The sequence below is a fragment of the Malaya genurostris genome, chromosome 3 (genome assembly GCF_030247185.1).
Source record: "Malaya genurostris strain Urasoe2022 chromosome 3, Malgen_1.1, whole genome shotgun sequence".
NCBI classification, from domain to species: domain Eukaryota; kingdom Metazoa; phylum Arthropoda; class Insecta; order Diptera; family Culicidae; genus Malaya; species Malaya genurostris.
The window spans coordinates 157,418,978-157,442,942 of NC_080572.1; the positions used below are offsets into that span (position 1 = coordinate 157,418,978).

The following is a 23,965-nucleotide window of genomic DNA, read 5'->3' on the forward strand; positions in this document are numbered from 1 at the left end:
AAGCGTATTATATTAAAATCGTGGAAGTTAAGGGGTATCTGAGAAGTTAACCAAGTTTCGCATAATGCAAATGCGTCACATTGTAGGTTTCTTATTAGCATTTTGAAGGAATCTATTTTAGGGATAATACTTCTACTGTTCCACTGTAAAACAGTAATCCAATCCATGACCTCGTTCGAAAAATTAGCCATCGAAGGATACGATTGCTGAAAGAAGGGGCCATTTTGCAGTCAACTGCATCAAAAACGTTTTAACTACTGGAATAAAAGTCATCAAAAGACTCTTAAGGGGGTCAGAAATGTTGAAGGTAGAGAATATGAAGTCCACAATGTCAGTGAATTTTACAAGTCCAGCACATGGTATGTTCTTTGGCTCCTTGGGAGTTTTTGGTGTCCCCGGGAGTGCTGGGTATTCTTTTTCGCATTTTAGGTCTCCGGAACTAGGAGCTTTTGGCTTTGTATTTTTGTTTTTTCCACCAGCACTCCCTGTTGATGTTATTTTTGGATTGCCCTTAAGAGATACCTTCGAACCCTTGCTAGGAAGCTTAGGAGATGATATGTTTCTCCTTTTCCTAGAACTTTGAGGGACAGTTGAAGATGTACCTTCGAGATGATCATCAGAGTCGCACTCGTCCGTTGACAAGCAAGTGTAGAGATTTGGTGATTGTCTCGGTGCTGTAACATTTTTCTGTATTTCTGCGAAAGAGCGCTGTGAGCGTTGTTTGAGGGATTGCTTCAAGCGATCTCCTCGTAATTTATACGTTGGACATGCTGGGAGATCATGCGGACCTGTGTTACAGTAAAGACACTTTTCAATGTTTTTTTCACAAGTCAACTGAATGCGTATAAAAGGGGAACCGTGGTCGAAAATCGATCATTTCTTTTCGTGCGTTCGATGGAAGCAGACGTCGTGGGAGTGGAATCATCAACCAGCAGCGACAGAGAATGCACCTTCTGCGTGGTTAATAAAAATCTCGTACGCTCAGGTCGCATCTCTCATTCGCTTGCTGGCCATCGAGGCGCGAGGACCAGCCAGCAGCAGCAGCGGGAGTTAACCAGCAGCGAGAGAATGCACCTTCTGCGTGATTAATAAAAACCTCAAACGCTCAGGTCGCATCTCTCATTCGCTTGCTGGCCATCAAGGCGAGAGGACCAGCCAGCAGCAGCAGCGGGAGTGAACCAGCAGCCAGAGAGAATGCACCTTCTGCGTGGTTAATAAAAACCTCAAACGCTCAGGTCGCATCTCTCATTCGCTTGCTGGCCATCGAAGCGCGTGGACCAGCCAGCAGCAGCAGCGGGAGTTAACCAGCAGCGAGAGAGAATGCACCTTCTGCGTGGTTAATAAAACCTCAAACGCTCAGGTCGCATCTCTCATTCGCTTGCTGGCCATCGAAGCGCGTGGACCAGCCAGCAGCAGCAGCGAGAGAGAATGCACCTTCTGCGTGGTTAATAAAAACCTCAAACGCTCAGGTCGCATTTCTCATTCGCTTGCTGGCCATCGAAGCGCGTGGACCAGCCAGCAGCAGCAGCGGGAGTTAACCAGCAGCGAGAGAGAATGCACCTTCTGCGTGGTTAATAAAAACCTCAAACGCTCAGGTCGCATCTCTCATTCGCTTGCTGGCCATCGAAGCGCGTGGACCAGCCAGCAGCAGCAGCGGGAGTTAACCAGCAGCGAGAGAGAATGCACCTTCTGCGTGGTTAATAAAAACCTCAAACGCTCAGGTCGCATCTCTCATTCGCTTGCTGGCCATCGAAGCGCGTGGACCAGCCAGCAGCAGCAGCGGGAGTTAACCAGCAGCGAGAGAGAATGCACCTTCTGCGTGGTTAATAAAAACCTCAAACGCTCAGGTCGCATCTCTCATTCGCTTGCTGGCCATCGAGGCGCGAGGACCAGCCAGCAGCAGCAGCGGGAGTTAACCAGCAGCGAGAGAGAATGCACCTTCTGCGTGGTTAATAAAAACCTCAAACGCTCAGGTCGCATCTCTCATTCGCTTGCTGGCCATCGAAGCGCGTGGACCAGCCAGCAGCAGCAGCGGGAGTTAACCAGCAGCGAGAGAGAATGCACCTTCTGCGTGGTTAATAAAAACCTCAAACGCTCAGGTCGCATCTCTTATTCGCTTGCTGGCCACCAAGGCGAGAACCAGCAGCGACTGAAACTGGATTCTGAGTCTGTTATTGGATCTAAATTTAGGTCTTGAACTCAGGGTCCAGTTCTCTATTCCAGACTTCTATTCGGTTGTTCTTAAAACCATAATGATACTCCTAAAGAATTAAGCGGAATTTACTTTACTGTACCTCTATACAACCCATTTTTTATTCATGGCGAAAAATCGTCTTCAAATTTCAGAGCTTAGTTCCGGAATATGAGTTTAGAATTCTGAGTCTGCGTGCTGAACTGGATTCTGGAAAATGATTGTAGTTCTAGAACTAAAATCCAACTGAGTTCTGAGTCTGTTCTATGTTCTAAATTTAATTCTTGAACTCAGATCCAGTTATTAATTCCAGAATTCTTCAAATCGGTTCTTTTGTCGTGAATACGACTTACTTTACTATGGGGTGCCTTTTCAAAATTTACCCTCTGAGAGAGTGATAAGTTTTTGATCGTGAATATCTATTGTTGTATCTAATGAATCAACATAATTCTTGCGACATGCCATCGGAAATATGATCACAATTTTATAATAAAATTTTCAGTTTTGTGACATAGTCTCAAATAATTCAAAATTAAACTTTTCTGAAATGTTTGGTATAAACGAGTATCGAAGAGGATAATTCATATGGCGCGTTTGCCTTTCTCGTATTTTTAAAGCTCATATCTCAGTGATCTGTGAAAGGATTTATATAATCTAACTACCAATAGAATCGAAATTTTTCAATTTAAACGTGTATAGCAAAAGCATTGAAGTATTTCAATAGTACACTATTGAAAAACTTGTCTCATTTGATCCATGTCAACACCAGCCAATCAGAACGCGTTCTAAGGAAGAGAACGAAATATCTGCTGCTGTACAACAAATCGTCCGGGAAAAATGTTCCGAGAAGTGGTGAATATCGCAGTGAGTTCCTCAATTTGGTCCTTGTGAATGCTAGAAACGAATCTCTACAACATATTGATAGTTTCTTTCAATAAATTATGCAAATCCGAAATGAAATAATCGACATTAAAATTCTATATGCGGCTATTTTTATAGCCGTTAGGACCGCCCATTAGTGAAAAAGCTACAAACGAAATCACATAAAAGGAAATCTCTTAACAAAAATTCAATCAGTTTGGATTCTATCGCCACTGCGAGCAGATGTGTTTTGTGTCGTCTGCACAATTAGTTTCGCTTTCGACAAGAGCGATTACGTCACAGCTGTAAGTCATTAGCATTGGTGAAAAAACAACAGTGGAGAGCATTGCACAAAATCAGCCGTTCTAATGGCTCTAAAAGTTTTCTAAAGAACTATTAGGATTTGTTGTTCGCAAATCGTAGGGAAATATCCTCAGTTTACTGCAAATCTAGAACAGTTTGGTTAGATTTGTGCACATTTCGCTGTGTGAAACTCACAGTAAACGAGATCAAGTGAAGCCTTCTTTGTTTTTGCGAAAAATGTTCCAGAGTTTAATGTCGTAGAGAATTACGCAATTTGACCTTTCTGAATGCTAGAAACGAGTCCCTTCAGCATATTGATAGTTTCTTTCAATAAATTATGCAAATCCGAAATGAAATAATCAACATTAAAATTCTGAATGCGGATATTTTTATAGCCGTTAGGACCGCCCATTAGTGAAAAAGCTACAAACGAAACCAGGTAGAAACAAGCCTCTCAATAAAAAGTGAAGCCTTCTTTGTTTTTGCGGAAAATGTGCAAAGGGGAATGCTTGCATAATTCATACAATTGATCAACTAATGGATATTCGGAAGTGTTATGGAACATGTCAGTTGTTTTCGTATTCACGACATCCAGTTATGTCTCTGACAGTACCCACCCGCCTTTTTTGCCTGTGCTCCATGGTGGTAGTGGAACCAACAAATCCAGGTACTCTTGGTCGAGATGATTCACGTCGTTCTGGTGAACACTTTCTATGACGGCTTACCGAACGTCCTCGGTTTAGAAAATTTCCCGAAAAAGCTTCTTCCAAGCGGCGAGACAGTCGATGCGTTGTTCCAAATTGGAAATTAACGATGTATCGGTTGATTTGATCGCTGATATCTCGTCACGCGATGCCTCCATAATTTTATCGGCGACTTTCGCTTGCTCCTCGAGCAGAGCGGATGGCATCGATGCGATGATCGAACGAACGGTATTAGGCAAAGCACGTAACCACAGATTTGAGAGTACTGTGTCTGTACAGCTAGCACCTCCTAAACGTTGCATTTCGCGCGCTCGGTTTCTGGTCACCAAGTGTCATTCCGGATATTCAACTCGAAAAACGTTGCATCTCCGATGGTCGAAAATGTTCCATAATGACGGTTTTGAGCGTCTCATATCGGTCATTGTTCACTGATTCGTTACATTCGACAATGGCGGTGTGGACAAATTTTGCACGAGATCCAAGGGCCACAATCACTGCGTAAAACTTTTGTCTGTCGTGTTTTATTAGATTTACACTAAACGCTGCTTCTAGGCAGATAAACCAGGTGTCCACATCATCTGCATCAAACTCAGGGTAATTTATTTTTGCAATCACTGTTTGCGACGCTATCGGCGTGTCATTTGTAGTGGCATTTTCATTGTCGTCGTTGTCCTTATCACCACCGCCATTGTCGAACTTGGTTTCTTTTTCGGTCATGACTATGGTTCACTATTGTGGTTTTTTTGTTTGCACTTAACGCTATCGCAGATTTCCGTCTCGAGTAACATTTGCCGGATCTGCATCGCCTAGCCATGTGTATCGACAAAATTTGTCTTCCTGTTCCGCTTTTCGTACCGCATGTTATGAATTGCACTACAGGGCGCATACCCCCGCTTCTTGGATGGGGGTGGGAGTCAATTCATACTTCGTATTGACAAAGGCGGACCACACCGAGATCGATCGATCGCTTATAAATGTAAAAAATGAAAATTTATTATATTATCTGAATCGATCACGGAGTGGACAGGACTAATACTGCTTGAAATTGACAATAGGTCATTAGGTGGTTTCGAGCATTCTTATGCCTGGAATTGGTCACCAACTTGAATTATCTTGATCCAGTTGGGATAAATGTTAATATATAACATTCGTCCTGAACTGGTGAATTTAATTAAAAAAAAAGAGGATTATTGTTATCAGGAATAAGAGCAAATTGACCTCTTATGAACCGTCGAGGAATTTGCAAACCTTTCCGATCCGGTTCGGTATCGGTACTAATGTTTACAAATTGCAATGACGGCGAAACTGATTGATCAGTGGACACAGATGTCACTTTTAAACTTAAAGTGTGAGATGTATGTTTCTGAAAGAGAACGGTTCACGTGGACCATTCCATACCATCACACCTAGTTTTTCTTTACGAAATACATGTAGTTCTTGTGTCCTGGATACGTGCTCAACACTAGAGAGCCCAAAACTTTCAATTTCAATAGGTTGGTAAACGACTGGACTATGTGCAATTCAGGCCCCAATGTGGTTCTTAGCCTCTTGTCCAGTAACTCCTATTCCTACCTCCCCGCGGTACCGGCTGGGGTACGAGTAACCATAGGAAAGATCGGGTAACCAATCCCGGTGGGACCTTGGTCGTATGCTGACATGGAAGGGGGGCTTGCCTTCTCTTTATAGAGAGCGAGCCTACCCGAGCGTCTGTTCCCCATGTTGGGGCGGCTCGAAACAGCGTCTGTTCTCCATGTTAGGAGCGGCTGATTACCGTCCTTGTGTCAGTGTGGGACTCTAAACAGTGCTGACACGATGGCCCTCCGGCAAGACAGGAGGTTGGTGCAGGCCTAACAATCCACCCGGAAAACACATGTTACGTACGATCAAGAAAGAAATACGACTCGGAATAATCGACAAAGACCTACGCAACGAACAAAGAACTACGATTGGAAGTTTGGCAACATGGAACTGCAAATCGCTTGGCTACCCAAGATACCACCGAAATTCGCGGCTTCGATGTCGTAGCACTGCAGGAACTTTGTTGGACGGGACAGAAGGTGTCAAAAAGTGGGCATCGAGCGGCTACCTTCTACCAGAGCTGAAGCACAACCAACGTTCTAGGAACGGGATTTTGCAATGATTAAGGCAGCCAATCAGTGATAGAATGTGCGTATTGAATATCAAGGGCCGTTTCTTCAATTACAGTATTATCAACGTGCACTGCCCACATGAAAAGAGACCCGATGACGAGAAAGAAGCATTCTACGCGCAGCTGAAACGAACCTACGACAGCTGTCCACGGCGGGATGTAAAACTCGTCATCGGCGACATGAAAGCTCTGGTAGGCCAGGAGGCAATGTACAGGCCCGTGATCGGGCTGGAGAGCCTGCACGCGATAACAAACGACAACGGTCAACGATGCGTAAACTTTGCAGCCTCCCGTGGAATGGTAGCCTCCCGAAGCACCTTCTTCCCCTGCAAAGATATCAACAAAGCCACCTGGAGATCACCTGATCAAAATCAAATCGACCACGTTCTATTCGACGGGCGATTCTTCTCCGAAGTCATCAATGTCCGAAACTTACCGCAATGCCAACATTGATTCTGACCACTACCTTGTCGCGGTTTGTATTCGCTCAAAACTATCGACGGTGCACAATACTCGTCGCACAGGAACGCCAGGACTCAATCTCGAGCAGCTACGTAGCATTCGTACTGCAGAGGAATACGCGAACAACTGGAGCTAGTGCTACCAACGGAATAGCAGCTTGGCGCGACGACTCTTGAAGACGGCTGGAGGAACATAAGGTCCGCCGTGAGTAGCACTGCTGCAACCGTTCTAGGTACGAGGTTATCGAATCGAGGGAATGACTTGTTTGACGGCGAATGTCAGCAGATGGTCGAAGAGAAGAATGCAGCAAGGGCGTTGCTACAACACCGCACTAGAGCAAACGAGGAACGATACAGACAGGCGCGGAACAGACAGAACACGGTTTTCCGGAAGAAAAAGCGCCACCAGGAAGACCAAGATCGCGAAGCGATGGATCAGCTATGAGTAGGTGTACCGCTCACGTAGAGGCTACACGCCACAGGCCGAAATGTGCAGAGATACCAGTGGTAACCTTCTCACGAACGAACGTGAGGTGATCGACAGGTGAAAGCAGTACTATGACCAGCATCTGAATGGTGAAGCACAAGATACAGAGAACGGTACAGGAATCAATCTCGGTGCACGCTCAGCCGACGACAGATTTCCAGCCCCTGATTTGTCGGAGATAAGTGAGGAGATCGGCAAGCTGAGGAACAACAAAACCGTTGCCAGGCGAGCTGCTCAAACATGTAAGAGAGGCACTGGCTAGAGCGCTGCACTGGATGATTCCTAGGATTTGGAAGGAGGAGATTCTACCGCAGGAATGGATGGATAGAGTGGTATGTCCCGTCTACAAAAAGGGCGATAAGCTAGACTGTTGCAATTACCGCGCAATTACATTGCTGAACGCCGCCTACAAGGTACTCTCCTAAATCCTTTGCCGTCGTCTATCACCAATAGCTAAGGAGTTCGTAGGGCCGTACCAAGCGGGATTTACTGGAGCCCACGCCACTACGGATCACATATTCGCAATAAGACAAGTACTCCAGAAGTGTCGTGAATACAACGTTCCCACGCACCACCTATTCATTGACTTCAAAGCGGCATACGACACAATCGATCGAGAACAGCTATGGCAGATAATGCACGAATACGGTTTCCCAGATAAACTGACGCGATTGGTCAGAGCAACGATGGATAGAGTGATGTGCTACATCCGAGTATCTGGGACGCTCTCGAGTCCCTTTGAATCTCGGAGAGGGCTACGTCAAGGTGGTGGACTTTCTTGTATCTTGTTCAATATTGCCCTGGAAGGTGTGATTCGAAGAGCGAGGATTGACACGAGTGGCACGATCTTCCAAAAGTCCGTACAACTTTTTGGCTTCACTGACGATATTAATATTGTGACACGTAACCTTGAGAAGATGACGGAAACCTACATCGGACTGAAAGCTGAAGCTAGGTGTATCGGACTGGCCATAAATGCGTCAGAAACAAAATACATGAGAGGAAGAGGCTCTAGAGAAGAAACACTACGCCTCCCACCACGAATATTTATAGTCGGTGACGATATCAAGGTGGTTGACGAGTTCATGTATTTTGGCTCACTGGTGACCGCCGATAATGACACCAGCAGAGAAATTCATAGACGTATTTTGGCAGGCAATCGTGCGTACATTGGACTCAGAAAAACCCCTTCAATCGAGAAAAGTAAGCCAACGCACGAAATTAACCATCTTCAAACCGCTCATTAGACCTGCTATTCTCTATAGTCACGAGACCTAGACTATGTTGGCAGAGGACCAACGCGCCCTCAGTGTTTTCGAAAGAAAGGTACTGAGGACCATCTATGGCGGAGTGCAGATGGAAGACGGAACGTGGAGACGGCGTATGAATCAAGAATTGCAATAGCTGCTAGAAGAACCACCTATCGTACGGACAGCTAAAATCGGGCGTCTACGATGGGCTGGGCATGTCATAAGAATGTCGGACGACAACCCAGAGAAAATGGTTCTTGAATCTAATCCGACTGGTACAAGAAGAAGAGGAGCGCAGCGAGCAAGGTGTATCGATCAAGTGGAGGGTGATCTCAGAAGCATCCGTGCCTTGAGTGGCTGGCGAAGAGCAGCCATGGACCGAGTTATGTGGAGACGTATGCTTGATACAGCAAAGGACACCCCAGGCCTATAGCTGTTAGGTAAGGTAAGGTAAGATTTCAATTCGCACAGAATTATATGGGGTTCCGTTTACAGGGTCCGGCACTCGAAGTGTAACATAGTGCCATAAATTCAGTTTGGAAAATTACTTTTACTCAATTCAAAGTACAAAATGTGTAAAAATAATGCAAAATTCAGAATCAATTCACTTTTGCTCGATATGACCACCTTTTGCCTTGACTATGGCCTTGAGACGGTCAAAAAACGAATCGCAAGCTGCCCGAATGTGACTTGCAAGTATTTTGGCCCACTCGCCCCGAGACTGGTGTATCTTTTAGTTCGGACTTTGCTCTCCAAAATGGCCCAAAGAGAATAATCCATTGGATTCGCATCTGGTGAATTCGAGAGCCATTGTGTGGACGTGATGAAGTTCGGAACGTTGTTTTTCAGCCATTCTTGGTTCACTCGAGCTTTATGAGACGGTGCCGAGTCCTGCTGAAACGTCCGTGGTCTGCCACCGAAATGTTTGTTTGCCCACGGCTTCAAAGCAACCTCCAGAATACTTTCCCGATAATATGTCGCATTTACCTTGACGCCAGGCTCGAAGGTCTGAAGTTGGTTACACTTCGAGTGCCGGACTCTGTACAATGATAGCAGATCATCTTTTATATATAATATTTGTGACAATTTTAGCATGACGGTATTAAATATGTGTAGTATGACACGGATCCCAAGACCTCCTGCACGTTCAAGATTTATCTCTTTGCTCGACTTCAATTCGACTAGACGAACGGTGTGTTGTCGGATACTCAGTTTAACTTTCGTCTGACATCCAAATTGTTTTTGCTCAAAAACAACAAATGGCACCTGTATTTTTAGACATTAAATAAGCATTTGATTCAGTTTCCATTGATGTTCTTTCAGGCAAGCTCCATCAACATGGACTTCCAGTGATTATAAATAATTATTTGCACAACCTTTTGTCAGAGAAATGCATGTATTTTTCACATGGCGATTTGGTAACATACAGAATTAGCTACATGGGTCTCCCGCAAGGGTCATGCCTTAGTCCGCTCTTCTATAATTATAACGTGAATGACATTGACAGCTGTCATTGTAACCCCATGCAAACTAAGACAATTTGCAGGTGATGGCAGGGTACCATTGCAAGCTACCTTAGATAACTTGCCTATTTTTGCTGTTCAGCTGGGTATCGAATTCTCTACTAAGAAAACAGAGCTGGTCCTCTTTTCATGAAAGCATGATCCCGCGCAGCTTCAGCTATATATTATGGGAAGAATGATCCAACAGGTTTTGACTTTCAAATACCTCGGGGTGTGGTTTGATTCCAAATGCACGTGGGGAGGACACATTAGGTATCTGATAACAAAATGCCAACAAAGAGTAAATTTTCTTCGAACAATAACGGGATGTTATTGATTATTGATCTTGGTAGGGTGCTCATCCGGAAGATCTAATAAAATTGTATCAGACAACGATACTTTCAGTGATGGAATATGAATGCGTTTGCTTTCGTTTCGCTGCAAACTCTCATATTATCAAACTGGAGCGAATTCAGCATCGTTGTTTGCGAATTGTTTTAGGCTGCATGCATTCGACACATACAATGAGTCTTGAAGTTCTGACGGGAGATCCATTGAAGAATCGTTTTTGGGAGCTTTCATCGCGACTGCTAATAAGATGTGAGGTACTGAATCCCCTGGTTATTAATAACTTCGAAAGGCTAGTTGAGCTTCAATCTCAAACAAGATTCATGACAGTATATTTTAACCATATGTCACAGGAAATCGATCCTTCAAGATATATTCCTATCCGTGACAACCTCCTAAATGTCTCTGACTCAACTTTATTTTTCAACACATCCATGCAGCGCAAAGTGCGTGGAATGCCGGAACACCTACGCTCGATGGAAATCCCAAAAATATTTACAAGTAAGTTCAGGCATATTGACTCTGAGAAAATATTTTACACGGATGGATCACGAATTGAAGATGCTACTGGGTTTGGTGTATTCAGCAATAATGTTTCAGCTTCATTTAGGCTTCAAGAACCTGCATCTGTTTATATAGTAGAGTTAGCAGTAGTTCATTATAGTTTGAGTGTAATCGTCACATTATCTCCAAACCATTATTTTATCTTCACAGATAGTCTGAGTGCAATTGAAGCCATTCGCTCAAACGCTGCCGGCAAAATGAACCGTTTTTCTTGGGAAAAATAAAACAGTGCCTGAACGTCATATTGAATAACAATTATAAAATCACAATAATTTGGGTCCCGGCTCATTGTTCCATTCCACGCAATGAAAGAGCCGATAGTTTTGCCAAACGTGGTGCTATTGAGGGAGAAATTTATAAGAGAGAGATTGCTTTCAACGAATTCTATAGCGCGTCCCGCCGAAGAACACTTGCCAGCTTGCAAGCTTCTTGGAATAAAAATGATCTGGGTCGGTGGATGCACTCAATTATTCCTAAAATACCGACAAAGGCATGGTTCAGGGGACTGGATGTGAGTAGGGACTTCATTCGTGTGATGTTCAGACTCATGTCCAATCACTACACGTTAGATGCACATCTCCTTCGAATTGAACTATCCGAGATCAATCATTGTGCTTGTGGCGAAGGTTATCGTTTGGACATGCGTGGAGTATCGTGATGTCAGATCTCAACTAATAAATTCCTTGCGTACCCAAGGTAGACTATCCAATGGAAGAAGAAACGTTCACTGAGGGATAATAGCTTCTTTTCGTGAACAAAACATACAGCAGAAGAAGAAGAGATACACTTTAGTGTTACCGAGAAAAAATAACGAGTGATAACAGTTTAGCGAAAAATTTGCTGTAATTGTGCAGTTTGCCGCTATTGTGTAAAAGCCTTTATTGTAAAGTAATAAAAGTATATAAAAGTTTAAAGAACAACAAAAAAAATGATTCCGATTGTGAAAAACACCCCTCCAATCCTAGACGCACGCCGCTCGGACTGCACGGCAAAATACAGGATATTCATCTGGTGATAGTGGTGTTTGCTGCTAGGAAAGCGGCCAGGGGAACGCCAATAGTGCTAGTGGAAAAATTGGAGGCAAAATGATGATCGGCGGATTAGTTATAATATGGTGAGTAAATTAAAAATTATTACCGTTATTGTATTTATTCTGATCGGAACTCGATCAAGTTTCAAGTTCGTTAGAGGCAACAAACGTATAGACTAGGTTTGCATTTTATTTGTTTACATTTTAACCACGGTCAATACGGAGCACATGTACTAAGTAAAGAAAAATAACGCGGGTAAACTATTTAGGTGACCTTATTGGCATGAAGGCTTCAGATTTTTTTTTCTCTAAAGAGACAATAAACCACGGCCAGCTAAACAGTTGGCACTGGTGTTATGTTTATATAGTCAAGGTAATTAACCGAACCTTACGCGTATGAGCGAGGGAATCGGTATTTTGACACACCATTTTGCGAGTAAACAACACTAGCCGTTCTCGGACCGGCATAGTAAAGCGAGTCGGCGGATTCGGCAATAGGAGTGCATTCGACGAAATATATATTATAAAAGGCAAAATCAGCGCGTATGGGCTTAGCCTACAGCAAAATGCGTTTATGTACAACATCAACGATCGCGGCCATAATTGTAACTAGAAGTGCTAGTAACCAAAATAAGAATAAGATACAGGGGAATAAGCGGCATATGATAGTAATAATAATGAGCCGATCGAATATAGGTTGAACGACTTCTATCAAAATAATGAATGACATCGACGGTTTGGTATTTTGTGCTGATCGGAATTGCGCACATAGCGAACATGACAATCGTCGTTGCTGTTTAAGTTTTGTGCTATACAATGACCAGTAATGAGAGACTAGGTCAAGATTATTTACATTAATGAAACCATAACCACGGCCAAGATCGTAATTATTTACATCTAAAAATTATATATAGCACCATCCAGGGGATTTGTTTTGAAATTTTAAGATCTCATTGACAAACCATTTGAGAGAAATAAAGAAATGAGACTGATTTGGAGGTCGCCGGGAAAAAAAGGTGTTAAAGAAAAATTCCCAAAGAAGAATTGGAAGAGTTTGTATACACATAGGATGAATTGACGGACATATACATTATAGCTAGGGCTAAAGACGAAGCATCTAGAAAAAATATCATACGAATCAGAAATCATTCTGCGATAATAGAAGCCCATCAGATAGTGAGAGTAATATCGGAAGCCTAGCACAACGATTAAGAAGACGGCAAAAGAGCGAAACTGAAAACTACGCCAACCAAAGGAAACAAGAAAATGTAGTAACGTATCTCAGTAAAAGAATTAATGAAATCAGGATGGCTAGAAATAACAGTTAGTACCAATTTCCGATGCTAGAGGGAATACAATGTATCCCGGAATTCTACAGGTCAATGGACGAATCAGAGCCATTTATTGTGCAAATAGAGTATTTTGCCGAAGACATCCCGGAGGGGGAAAACCAGAAACCACTACTAAATGTAGTACTAATGAAATTAAAAAGTAAAGCGGCAACCTTTATTATTAGAATAAGAGCCGATACAGCAAAGGATCACCCTCTAGTGCACCCATCTTGGCTAACGAGTTCGCCCTCTCATTTTCCCGTATGGAACAATGTGAGGGAACCTAAGCCAAGGTAATCTGGTATGATTTTGCAGATAAAGCACTCAATTGTTCCCGTATTTTCCTCAGGAAATACGGTGAGTGCTTTCCAGGCTTCACTGAACGGAGAGCCTCAATGGAACTGAGACTGTCCGATACAATCAAGTAGTGATCTGTGGGCAGAGTGTCAATGATCTCTAGGGTATACTGAATTGCGGCTAGTTCTGCGACGGAAACTGAAGCTGGATCACTGAGTTTATAGGAAGCGGTGAAATTTTCATAGAATATACTGAAGCCAGTTGACCTGTCGAAATATGATCCGTCAGTGTAAAACATTTTATTACAGTCCAATTCTTTAAACTTATTATTGAAAATTTTTGGGATCTCTTGAGGGCGTACAGAGTCCGGGACTCCACGAATTTCTTCTTTCATGGATGTGTCGAAAAACACAGAAGTATCCACTAAATGAACACGGTTGGGAACAAACAAAGAAGAGTTTATACTCTGAGCCATGTAGTCAAAATACAACGACATAAAACGGGTCTGAGAATTTAGCTCTACAAGCTTCTCAATGAGCCGTATGAATAAAACGTAGCATGCTAGAACTTCGGTAGTAAATGCTACGTGTGGATCACGTTCCTGTCAAAACATGCTACAAACTGTAGTATTTACTACAAGTTTTCGGTAGGTAGCTCTAGAGGTTGCTACTCGTGTGTTTGCTGATAAAGTGAAGTACAGAAATTAAAAAAGTGGCATTTTTACAGATGTAAGTACGTATCTTGCTGTGTGCATGCTTATGTCAGCTTTTCCGGCTCTGTGTCGAAACGGTATGCAGTAAATGCTTAAATTCGGAAGTAGCATTAACTACATGTTCGAACTTGTTTTTTGTCGTGAATACGACTTACTTTACTATGGGGTGCCTTTTCAAAATTAGCCATATGGAAGAATGGGCAGAACTTAATCGTGAATATCTCGACTTGTATTAAAGGCAGCAACATAATTCTTTCACCATTTCATCAAAAATATTATCAGGAATTTAGGATAATATTTTGAACAGTGTGAGATAACCACAAACAACTCAAATATTAAGTTTTCTCAAATTTTGAAAACAACGCGGAAAAATCTTTACTTTTGCTTGGCTTTTTCGCGCAAGGACGACGATTTTGAGGTAGTCAGGCACATATCTTCAACTGACTGCATATAAAAGGGGGACCGTGGTCGAAATTCGATCATTTCTTCTTGTGCGTTGGATGCAAGCAGACGTCGTGAGACCAGCAGCTTCGGAGAGTGCACCTTCTGCGTGGTACCAAACCTCAAACGCTCAGGTCATGCTCTCATTTGGACTTCAATCGTCAGGTGGAGCAGTCGTCAATGAAAGCAGAACTTCTGTTCTTGGTTCTAAATTTTGTTCTTGAACTCAGGTCCAATTCGTTATTCTACAATTCTATTCGGTTCTTTTTAGAACCATAATAATACTCTCAAAGAATTATGCGAAATTTTGCTTTACTGTGCTCTATACGGCCCATTTTTATTATAAAGAACTATCTAGTTATTTCATTATATTTAATTGCGTTTCAGAATGATTAATGTAACTAATCTGTAATTTAGTCTAGGCGCATCGTTTGAAATTTTAGTAGTGAAAAAGGGGAAAGTTGCACAATTCACACAATCGATCAACTACCAATTCGAATTCGTATTCATGACATCCAGTTATGTCTCTGACATTACACACCCATACTTATTATTTTTACAAGGTGAAATGCATTTACGCACGGAGTGTGGGACTCTCCACAGGACTACCCAACTGTTGATTGGAACTACCCACTAAAACACCTTGGATCTCCAACCCTACCTCCCCGGCACCACCGCTAGGTATTACTTCGGGGTGGAAGGCTATTGGTGCTCACAGCACCCTCCCCAGATTTATGCAGAATGGGGATCAGTATCCGGCTCTCGAGGGATCGACCAGTTGGATGATGAGGTCGATCCAGTGATGCCGGTTGGAGGGTAACTTCCGGTTCACTGGCGCCTCGCCGACCCAGAACTGATGCTACGTCGCGGAACTACTCGACTAGCCTCCGCCAAAAGATCTAGTCTACACCGACGGAGGGTTCCCCGACGAGAGAAGTCCTCCCGAACCGATGCTTACGGTACGCGTCTATGACCCGACCGAAAGGATGCATAAGTCGATCCAATGATTCCGGTTGAAGCGTGACTTCCGGTTCACTGGCGCTCAGACGATCCTAGCGGTACCACGCGACGATCTACTCATCTAGTCCCCGACGAAGGCTCTAGACTACTCCGACGGAGAGTTCCCCGGCGAAGGAAGTTCTCCCGGACGGACGTTTATTCGCTGATCCCGCTTGAGCCTACTACGGTTGCACGCGGCTAGCGGTCGCGACTGCCTGTTGTTGTTCCGCACTCCTTCCGCAATTCGGGATGCCGCGATCGACACTGCGTTCCAGTTCTCTACGCAGTGGCACATTCTCTGGATCAAATTCTCCGGTGTGGTGTCAATGCCGCATGCCTCCAGTAGCTCACTCCTTTGAGCCGCGAAACGGGAACATGCGAACAAGACGTGTTCTGCCGTCTTGATCTCGTCTGGGCAGCCAGGACATACAGGGGATGTCGTGTGGCCGAACCTGTGGAGGTACCATCTGAAGCACCCGTGGCCTGTGAGGAATTGCGTCAGGCCGAAGTTCACTTCTCCGTGAGGTCTATCTAACCAACTCGAGACCCTAGGTATGAGCCGATGTGTCCACCTACCCATGGTTGAGCTGTCCCACTCTGGTTGCTATATGTGTAGAGAAGCGGCTTTGGAGGCCCTACGGGCGTTCCTGTCTCCTCGCATGCTGTAGCACTCCGCGTCGTCCTTCACTATCAGACCGATAGGCATCATACTTGCAACCACACAGGCCGCATCCCTCGATACAGTGCGGTATGCACTGATCACGCGAAGACACATCAGTCTATGCGTACTCTCCAGCATCTGTGCGTTGCGTTCCACATTAAGTGCCGACGCCCATACCGGGCTGCCGTACCTGAGGATCGAAACTGCCAGTAACCTACGTTTACTGGAGCGCACAGGCAAGCTATTGGCCATCAATCGTGAGAGCGCCGCGATCGCTATTGATGCGCGCTTGCAGGCGTATTCAACGTGCTTGCTGAAGCTGAGTTTGTCGTCAAGCACCACACCCAATTGCTTCAGTGATCTCTTGGTGGGGATCACGTAGTCTCCGGCATGTACCAACGCCTCCTGTTCCGATTTGCGGTTGTTTACCATCATCACCTCTGTTTTGTGGTGCACGAGTTGCAGTTTCCTGCTACGCAGCCAATCCTCCACCAAGCAGATTGAGTGTGATGCACTCAGTTCGACCTCTTCGATGGATTCGCCGTAGACTATACATTTCCGCGAACCCGACTATCTTGACACCCGGAGGGAGCCTCAGCCTCAGTACTCCATCGTACATTATATTCCACAGGATTGGGTCAAAGATAGATCCCTGTGGTACTCCAGCCGTGATTGGAGTGGTACGTGTTCCTTCGTCTGTCTCGTAGAGCAATACTCGGTTCTGGAAGTAGCTTTCCAAAATCTTGTACTGCCCTTGCGGTACTCCCAGTCGAAGTAGGGAATCAGCAATGTCTGTCCAACAAGCAATATTAAACGCGTTCTTAACTTATAGTGTTACTACCGCACAATTGCGGATTACTCGTCATTTGCGCTGGATAGCTACCTCCGCTGTGGTTACCACCTGTGGCGGAATTACGAAACCACCACGTTTTCCACGTTAATCCCAATCCACATAGTCAGAACGACCTCAATACTACATTTCATTTCGACACAATGTAGATACATTGTAAACGTTTCCGTTTCCATACATTGTAGCACATTCAGTCTTATGATTTAGTGCATCAGCATTTTACAAATCATAAACTTTAAACATTTTACGAGTTTGACCAACATGACCGAAATTATGCTTGGTACCAATGACGATCCTCTTTGCTTCAACACTTAAATTGCTTACAGCGCATAAGCAAAGTAACGCAATGAAATCAAACACATTAAACCATGCGCGCCGCTGGCGTGGATTTTCCGCCTAGCGCGAAGGAAAATAAATAACTTCAATTGTTCTTGCCATCGCCGCGAGCCGAGCGATGTTTAATAAACACTAGCCTTCTCCAATCGTTACATCCAAAACTTCTTTTAAATATGTAATGGTCAAGACTCAAGACTTCTCGGTAAAAATGTACACTTACACTAATTGAAAATGTAAATCGAACAAAACTACAATTCAAAAAATAAATTAGTGAATTGACGGTTGTAAACTCGAACCCGTCGGTACCATTTTCTAAGTCCGAAACCCTGAACCTGCCACACACCGATGTTATGGCATCCGCTTGTTACCACACGACTCGCTCAGTGGGTGGTTGAGGAGGGGTTATTCACACTACTACTGTTCAACTTTCGGTGCTAGCATATACTCACCACGTGTATTCTTTTGCTAACGGGAACATTAGGAAAACGAAACATTCATTGCAGGTAATGGTCAAGGTGGACTACCAATAGGCGCAAATGCTATTTTATCAAATGCTCAAAAGCGAACTTCGGGAATCTTTCTTTGAGGTGAGCACTCGAAGGCGAGGGCTGAAGGACCCTTTTCGAGCCTGGAAACCGATGCAAACTAGTGTGTAACGACACTAATAATGACTACCCTTTCAAACTAAACTGCCACAGATTTTCTGAACATTATTAACAAGTTTATTGCTAGCCTAACATTGGTTTTCTTAAATCTATTTGACGTCACATGGGATTGTTTTACTTGCGGTTTTTATTCCGGTATAGTAGTGTGCATTATCTTCGACGAGATGATCGATGATCTTCAATAGTGACTGACCATGTGCCAGCTGTAGGTAGTCTTGAAATTTTCTACGGAATCGTCCCAACCAACGGTATGTGGGACGCCATCTCACAGAAGCAACACACGGGTTTCTTTTTATCTTGCATGCCTTGATGTTTCTCGAATCTGTCTTTAACAGTTCACCAATTGACGTGGGACTACTGAGGTCGGAGTTGCCTTGTTAGTGGCTTGCGGTTGGACCGCGTCAGGTTTCTCTCCGTTGGTCAATGTAAATGAAAATGGATTCGGACCAAGTCTCCAGCCCAAAACAAAAAGGCCGCTGGGGCCTACCCAGAAGACATTAGCTATTTTGTCACGTGTTTGCTGAGGTCTAACCTACATCCACTATACAGAATTTATTTTATTATTTTACCTTTTAACAAATTTTCCTACGTTTTCGTGTTAACTGTGGATGCCTTGTCGCTGTTTTAACACTATTAGATATAAGTACATATTTTAATTTGTATGACACACTTTAAATTTGTAATTTAACTAACCGTATTACTAATTTTAACTGTACAATAGTTTCATAAATTTACAAATGCTCACTGACTTTTGTTTTCACTAAGCTATAAGAAAGGATAACATTAATAAATCGGTACATCACTTTTTTTTAAGTAAATCACTTTAATCGGGAGAATCGCGCGCACTTCTTACTCCTTTGAGTGCTACTAACAAAAAGAACATTCCCAACTTTTGCTGAGCTCAGCCAACCTTGTATAGAATCGGAAATCGGAAATGTTTTTTTATTTTATTTTGTTGCCTAGTCCATACAGGCTGACTTTATAAACTGTCAAATATTGGTAGCTTTTCCAATAGCACCAACCACAGCGAATGGGATGTTGCGCGACAAGAAGTTCTAACCGCTGCAGTGATACACGTAAGGTGCATATCTGCCATATTTACCTTCGTGAGTGACCCATCCGTCTCGCATGTAAACACGGACGTGGAAGGCTATCACTCACACTGGTGAACGCCTTAGACTAATAAGAATCTATGATTTTAGAAGAGAGGAGTGGAAACTGAGCAGGTCGCGTTTAGCCAATGTTTGTGGCGGAGACTAACAATCAAAATTGTACCCACTGGTTACACGCTGTCAACCGGCCTCTGCGAAACCCGTACTGCTGGCTGGACAGTCCTCTTGCCTCCTCTATGAAGGGGGATAGCCTGTTGAGAATGATTTTCTCAGTGTCAGTGTCAGAATGTTTGATGTAATTCATCCGTAATTTAGTGTAGGTGCATCGTTTCAAATTCTAGTAGTGAAGAAGAGGTATGCTTACACAATTCACACAATCGATCAACTAACTGATATTCGGAAGTGTGAAGGAGGCGTGTCAGTTTTAATTGTATTCACGACAGCCAGTTATGCTTCTGACATTATCCGCCCACCTTTTTATTCATACTAAACCGCGTTATACTCTGTGGACTTTGTTTCTGAGAAGATACTACAAACAACAGACTTTACTACATTTTATTCATACGGCCCAATGTTTTCAATCACCATCGGATTCAAGATGTCACATCGGATAAGCAATCGATATGAGAGATCTCAGAATCCCCTTTTCCAACGATAAGAAAGCCCGCCAACGCTTCAAGACTCATCGTATGAGTTGATTGAATGCAACCCAAGGCTATACGCAAACAACGATACTGAATTCTTTCCAGATAAATGAAATGAATGTTCGCAGTGGAGCGGAAACTGAAACATCCATATACCATTACGGACAATATAGTTGTTTGGTACAACCTGATAAGGTCTCCTGGGTGAGAGCTCCATCAAGTTCCGGTTATTGTACGAAGAAAGTTGGTTCTTTGTTGGCATTTTTGTTTCAGATACCTAATGTGATATCCCCAGGTGCCTTTGGAGTCGAACCAGACCCCGAGATTTTTGAAAGTGAAGGCCTGAGCTATTGTTTCACGTTTTAGTAGAAGCTGTAATTGTGCTGGTTCTCGCTTCCTTGAAAATATAACCAGTTCAGTTTTCTCCGTAGAGAACTCGATACCCATTTGAAGACCCCATGTCGACAAGTTGTCGAGGGTATCTTGAAATGGTTCTTGGAGATCGGCAGCTTTGGGTCCTATAATAGACGCAACGCTGTCGTCGGCACGTTGTCTTAGCGTGTAGGATGTGTTGATACATTAATCAATGTTGTTTGCGTAAAATTTGTATAAAAGTGCATGTATTTCTCGGACAATAGATTGTATAAAAAGTTGTTCAAAACTGGAGAAAGACCATGCTGATGCAACTTCTCAGATAGAACGTTAATGGAAACTGAGTCGAATGCTCCCTTGATGTCGAGGAAAACTGATGCCTGATGATTTGTTTTTTACGAGCAAATGGCATTGGAATAGCAACGCTAGACAATCGTGATAGCAACGCTAGACAATCGTTCGTTCCTTTGACCCTGCGAAACCCAAATTGTGTATCTGAAAGCAATGCTCTTGTCTCGACACAATTGTTTAGACGGAAGAAAATCATTTTCTCCAACAATTTTCGAATACAGAAAACCGATACGAATTGTGCTAGGTGACTGTTTTTCTGGTTTTTGAACAGTGATAACCTTCACTTGTCTCCAATCGTGTGGTATAATGTTACCTTTAAGAAACGTGTTGAATAAATTCAACAAGCGTCTTTTAGCAGAGTCAGGCAGATTTGTCAGCAAGTTGAATTTAATTCTGTCTAACCCTGTGGCTTTATTGGACACGAAAGGAGCGCAAGTAAAAACTCCGCCATTGAAAACGGTATTTCGTTCGAGTTAGATGATGGGACGTGGAATATCTTCTGTTGCGGAACATAGTCGGGGTGTAATTTTTTAGAGAAATCGAATATCCAGCGGTTAGAATATTCCTCGCATTCGTTCGCGTGATTTCGATTGCGCATGCGTCGGGCCGTATTCCAAAGAGTGCTCATTGGTGTTTCTCTCGTTAATCCGTCAACAAACCTTCGCCAGTAACTGCGTTTCTTAGCTTTTATCAGACTTTTCATTTGAAATTCTAACGCCGTCGATACTCTGGGAGAAATGTAGCTGGAAGCTATACATAGATCTTTGCCTTCAATATTAATTTGGCAAGCAACAACTTCAATTCCCGGTGTCGAAGGGAGGTTAGTACGGTAAATGAATAGCACTTTTTGATCCCTAAAAGTACCCCTTCATATGAGTCTTCCCGATCCAGGCGGATTAAGTTGAAATTATGAAAGTCGAGGTTGATGTTAGAAGTAAGCCAAGTTTCACTCAAGGAAAATACATCGCAATTGTATGTGTGTATCAAGTGTGTATTGTGTAAAGTGTTTGAAAGAATCAAGTTTCGGAATGATACTTCTGCAATTCCACTGAAACACAATGATCATATCTTCGATTCCCAGTGGTAAATTATCCATCAAAATATACGATCGCTGCAAGGAAGGGCCATTGTTCAGTCAACTGTTAAAAAAATGTCCTTACTGTTGATAGTAGCGCAGTTAGGATGCCTTTTAGAGGATCAGTAATATTGAAGGCTGTTAGTATCCAATCCACGGGATCAGAAAATGTCAATAATCCAGCGTTTGTTTGATTTTCTGGTTGTGATTTGATGTCATTTGGGTATTTTGATGCCTCTGGAAGTGCTGGGTACTCCTTATCATCTCTAAGTTTTTTTTGAAACGAGGAGGTGTTTGTTTTGGTTTTGAGTTAGCACGGTTCGTTTTTGTTTGATCATTCTATGGCGAAGAGAAGCCAGATTTTGTCTTCTCCAGATTCCTTCAACCTGCGTGTAGGAAGGTCCTTCGCCTGGGTCGTCAGAGGTATCAGTACGGGTTCCGCAAAGGCAGGTCTACGGCGGATGCCATAAAATCGGTGGTGGTAGTCTCAGCGGAGGTCGGTATTCAATCTAAGCGGCGTGGAATTCGCTACTGAGCGGTTGTAACGCTTGACATCAAAAACGCGTTCTATAGTGCTTGTTGGGCCGATATCGCTGACTCCCTCCTTCGACTGGGAGTACCACAAGGGCTGTACAGGATTCTGGAAAGCTACTTTCAGAACCGGGTATTGCTTTACGAGACCGAGGAAGGCTTACGCAGCACTTCTATTACGGCCGGAGTACCACAGGGATCCATCCTGGGCCCGCTCTTGTGGAATATAATGTACGATGGAATACTGGGGTTGAGGCTCCCAAGAGCGTCAAGATAGTCGGGCTCGCGGACGACATCACGTTGGAAGTCTACGGAGATTCCATCGAAGAGGTTGAACTGAGCGCATCGCAGTCGATCAGCATGGTGGAAGACTGGTTGCGTAGCAGGAAACTGCAACTAGCGCATCATAAAACAGAGATGATGGTGGTAAACAACACAAAATCAGAGCAAGAGGCGTCGGCACATACTGGTGATTGCATGATGCCCTCCATGAGATCACTGAAGCAATTGGGTGTGATGCTTGACTTCAAGCTCAGTTCCGGCAAGCACGTGGAATATGCCTGTAAACGTACTTCAATGGCGATTGCGGCGCTCTCGTGAATGATGGCCAAAAGCTCGCCGGTGCGTTCTAGCAAATGCAGGTTACTGGTAGGAGTGGCAGTTTCGATCCTCAGGTATGGAAGGCCGGTATGGGAGTCGGCGCAAAATTGTTGGAGAGCACGCACAGACTGATGTGTCTTCGCGTGATCAGTCCGTATCGTGCGGTATCTGGAGATGCAGCCTGCGTGGTGGCGTGCATGATTGGACTGCTCATCAAGGAGGACGCTGAGTGCTACGTTACGCGGGACAGGAACGCCCGTAGGACTGCTAACGAAGCCTCCCTACGCGAGTGGCAATGGAAATGGGACAGCTCAACTGCCCAGGTGGACACATCGGCTCATTCCAAGAGTCTCCGGATGGATCGACAGACCCCACGGCGAAGTAAACTTTGGCCTGACGCAGTTCCTCACAGGTCACGGTTGTTTTAGGTGGTACCTCCATAGGTTCGGCCACGCGGCATCTCCTGCTTGCCCTGGCTGCCCAAATGAGCTTGAGACGGCAGAACACGTGCTGTTTGTCTGTCTCCGCTTTGCGACACAAAAGAATGTCAACTGGATGTATGTGACAGAGAAACCACCAGAAAACCTTGTCCAAAGGATGTGCCACAGCGAGGAGAACTGGAACGCAGTGTCGACCGCGACCTCTCAGATCGCGGGCATCTTGCAGCGGAATTGGAGCGCATAACAACAGGCAGCCGCGACCGCCGGCCACTAAAGAGGGATCAGCGAACAAGCGTCGGTTCGGGTGTTTTTCCGTTGTCGGAGAACTCTCCGTCGGTGTAGTCTAAATCCTTCGCCGGGGATTAGATGAGTAGATTGCGACGTAGCTCCGGTATGGATCGTCGGAGCGCCAGTGAATCGGAAGCCAGCCAGGTGTATATTAGATCCTTCGTCAGAGACTAGCCGAGATAAGCCAATACACCGAAGTCGAGACGTCGGGGCGCCAGTGAACCGGAAGCTATGCTCCAACCGGAATCACCGAATCGACCTCGGCACTCATTCGAGTGTCCCGGTGGCGTAACATGAATGGCCGGTGTCGGGGAGAACTTCCTTTGCCGGGGAACTCTGTCGGTGTAGACTAGATCTTTCGCCGGGGTCTAGCCGAGTAGAAGCCACAGCATCGAAGTTGAGTCGTCGGG

The 23,965-nt window shown here is 44.2% G+C and overlaps 1 protein-coding gene across 4 annotated transcripts in view; it reads left to right on the plus strand.

Moving 5' to 3' along the window:
* The window catches only part of LOC131436174 (zinc finger Ran-binding domain-containing protein 2), a 190,970-nt gene that overhangs the window by 80,921 nt on the left and 86,084 nt on the right, over positions 1 to 23,965 (plus strand). The window contains exon 4 of one of the 4 annotated variants that reach the window (XM_058604716.1): positions 11,786 to 11,934. The exons of 2 other annotated variants lie outside the window; for them this stretch is intronic. In XM_058604716.1, coding sequence (XP_058460699.1) covers positions 11,786 to 11,909 — 124 coding nt within the window. In that variant the 3' untranslated portion in view covers positions 11,910 to 11,934. Of the gene's footprint in view, positions 1 to 10,970; positions 11,935 to 23,965 lie in introns of those variants that run through there. One more of the 4 variants, XM_058604720.1, reaches the window with a different exon arrangement.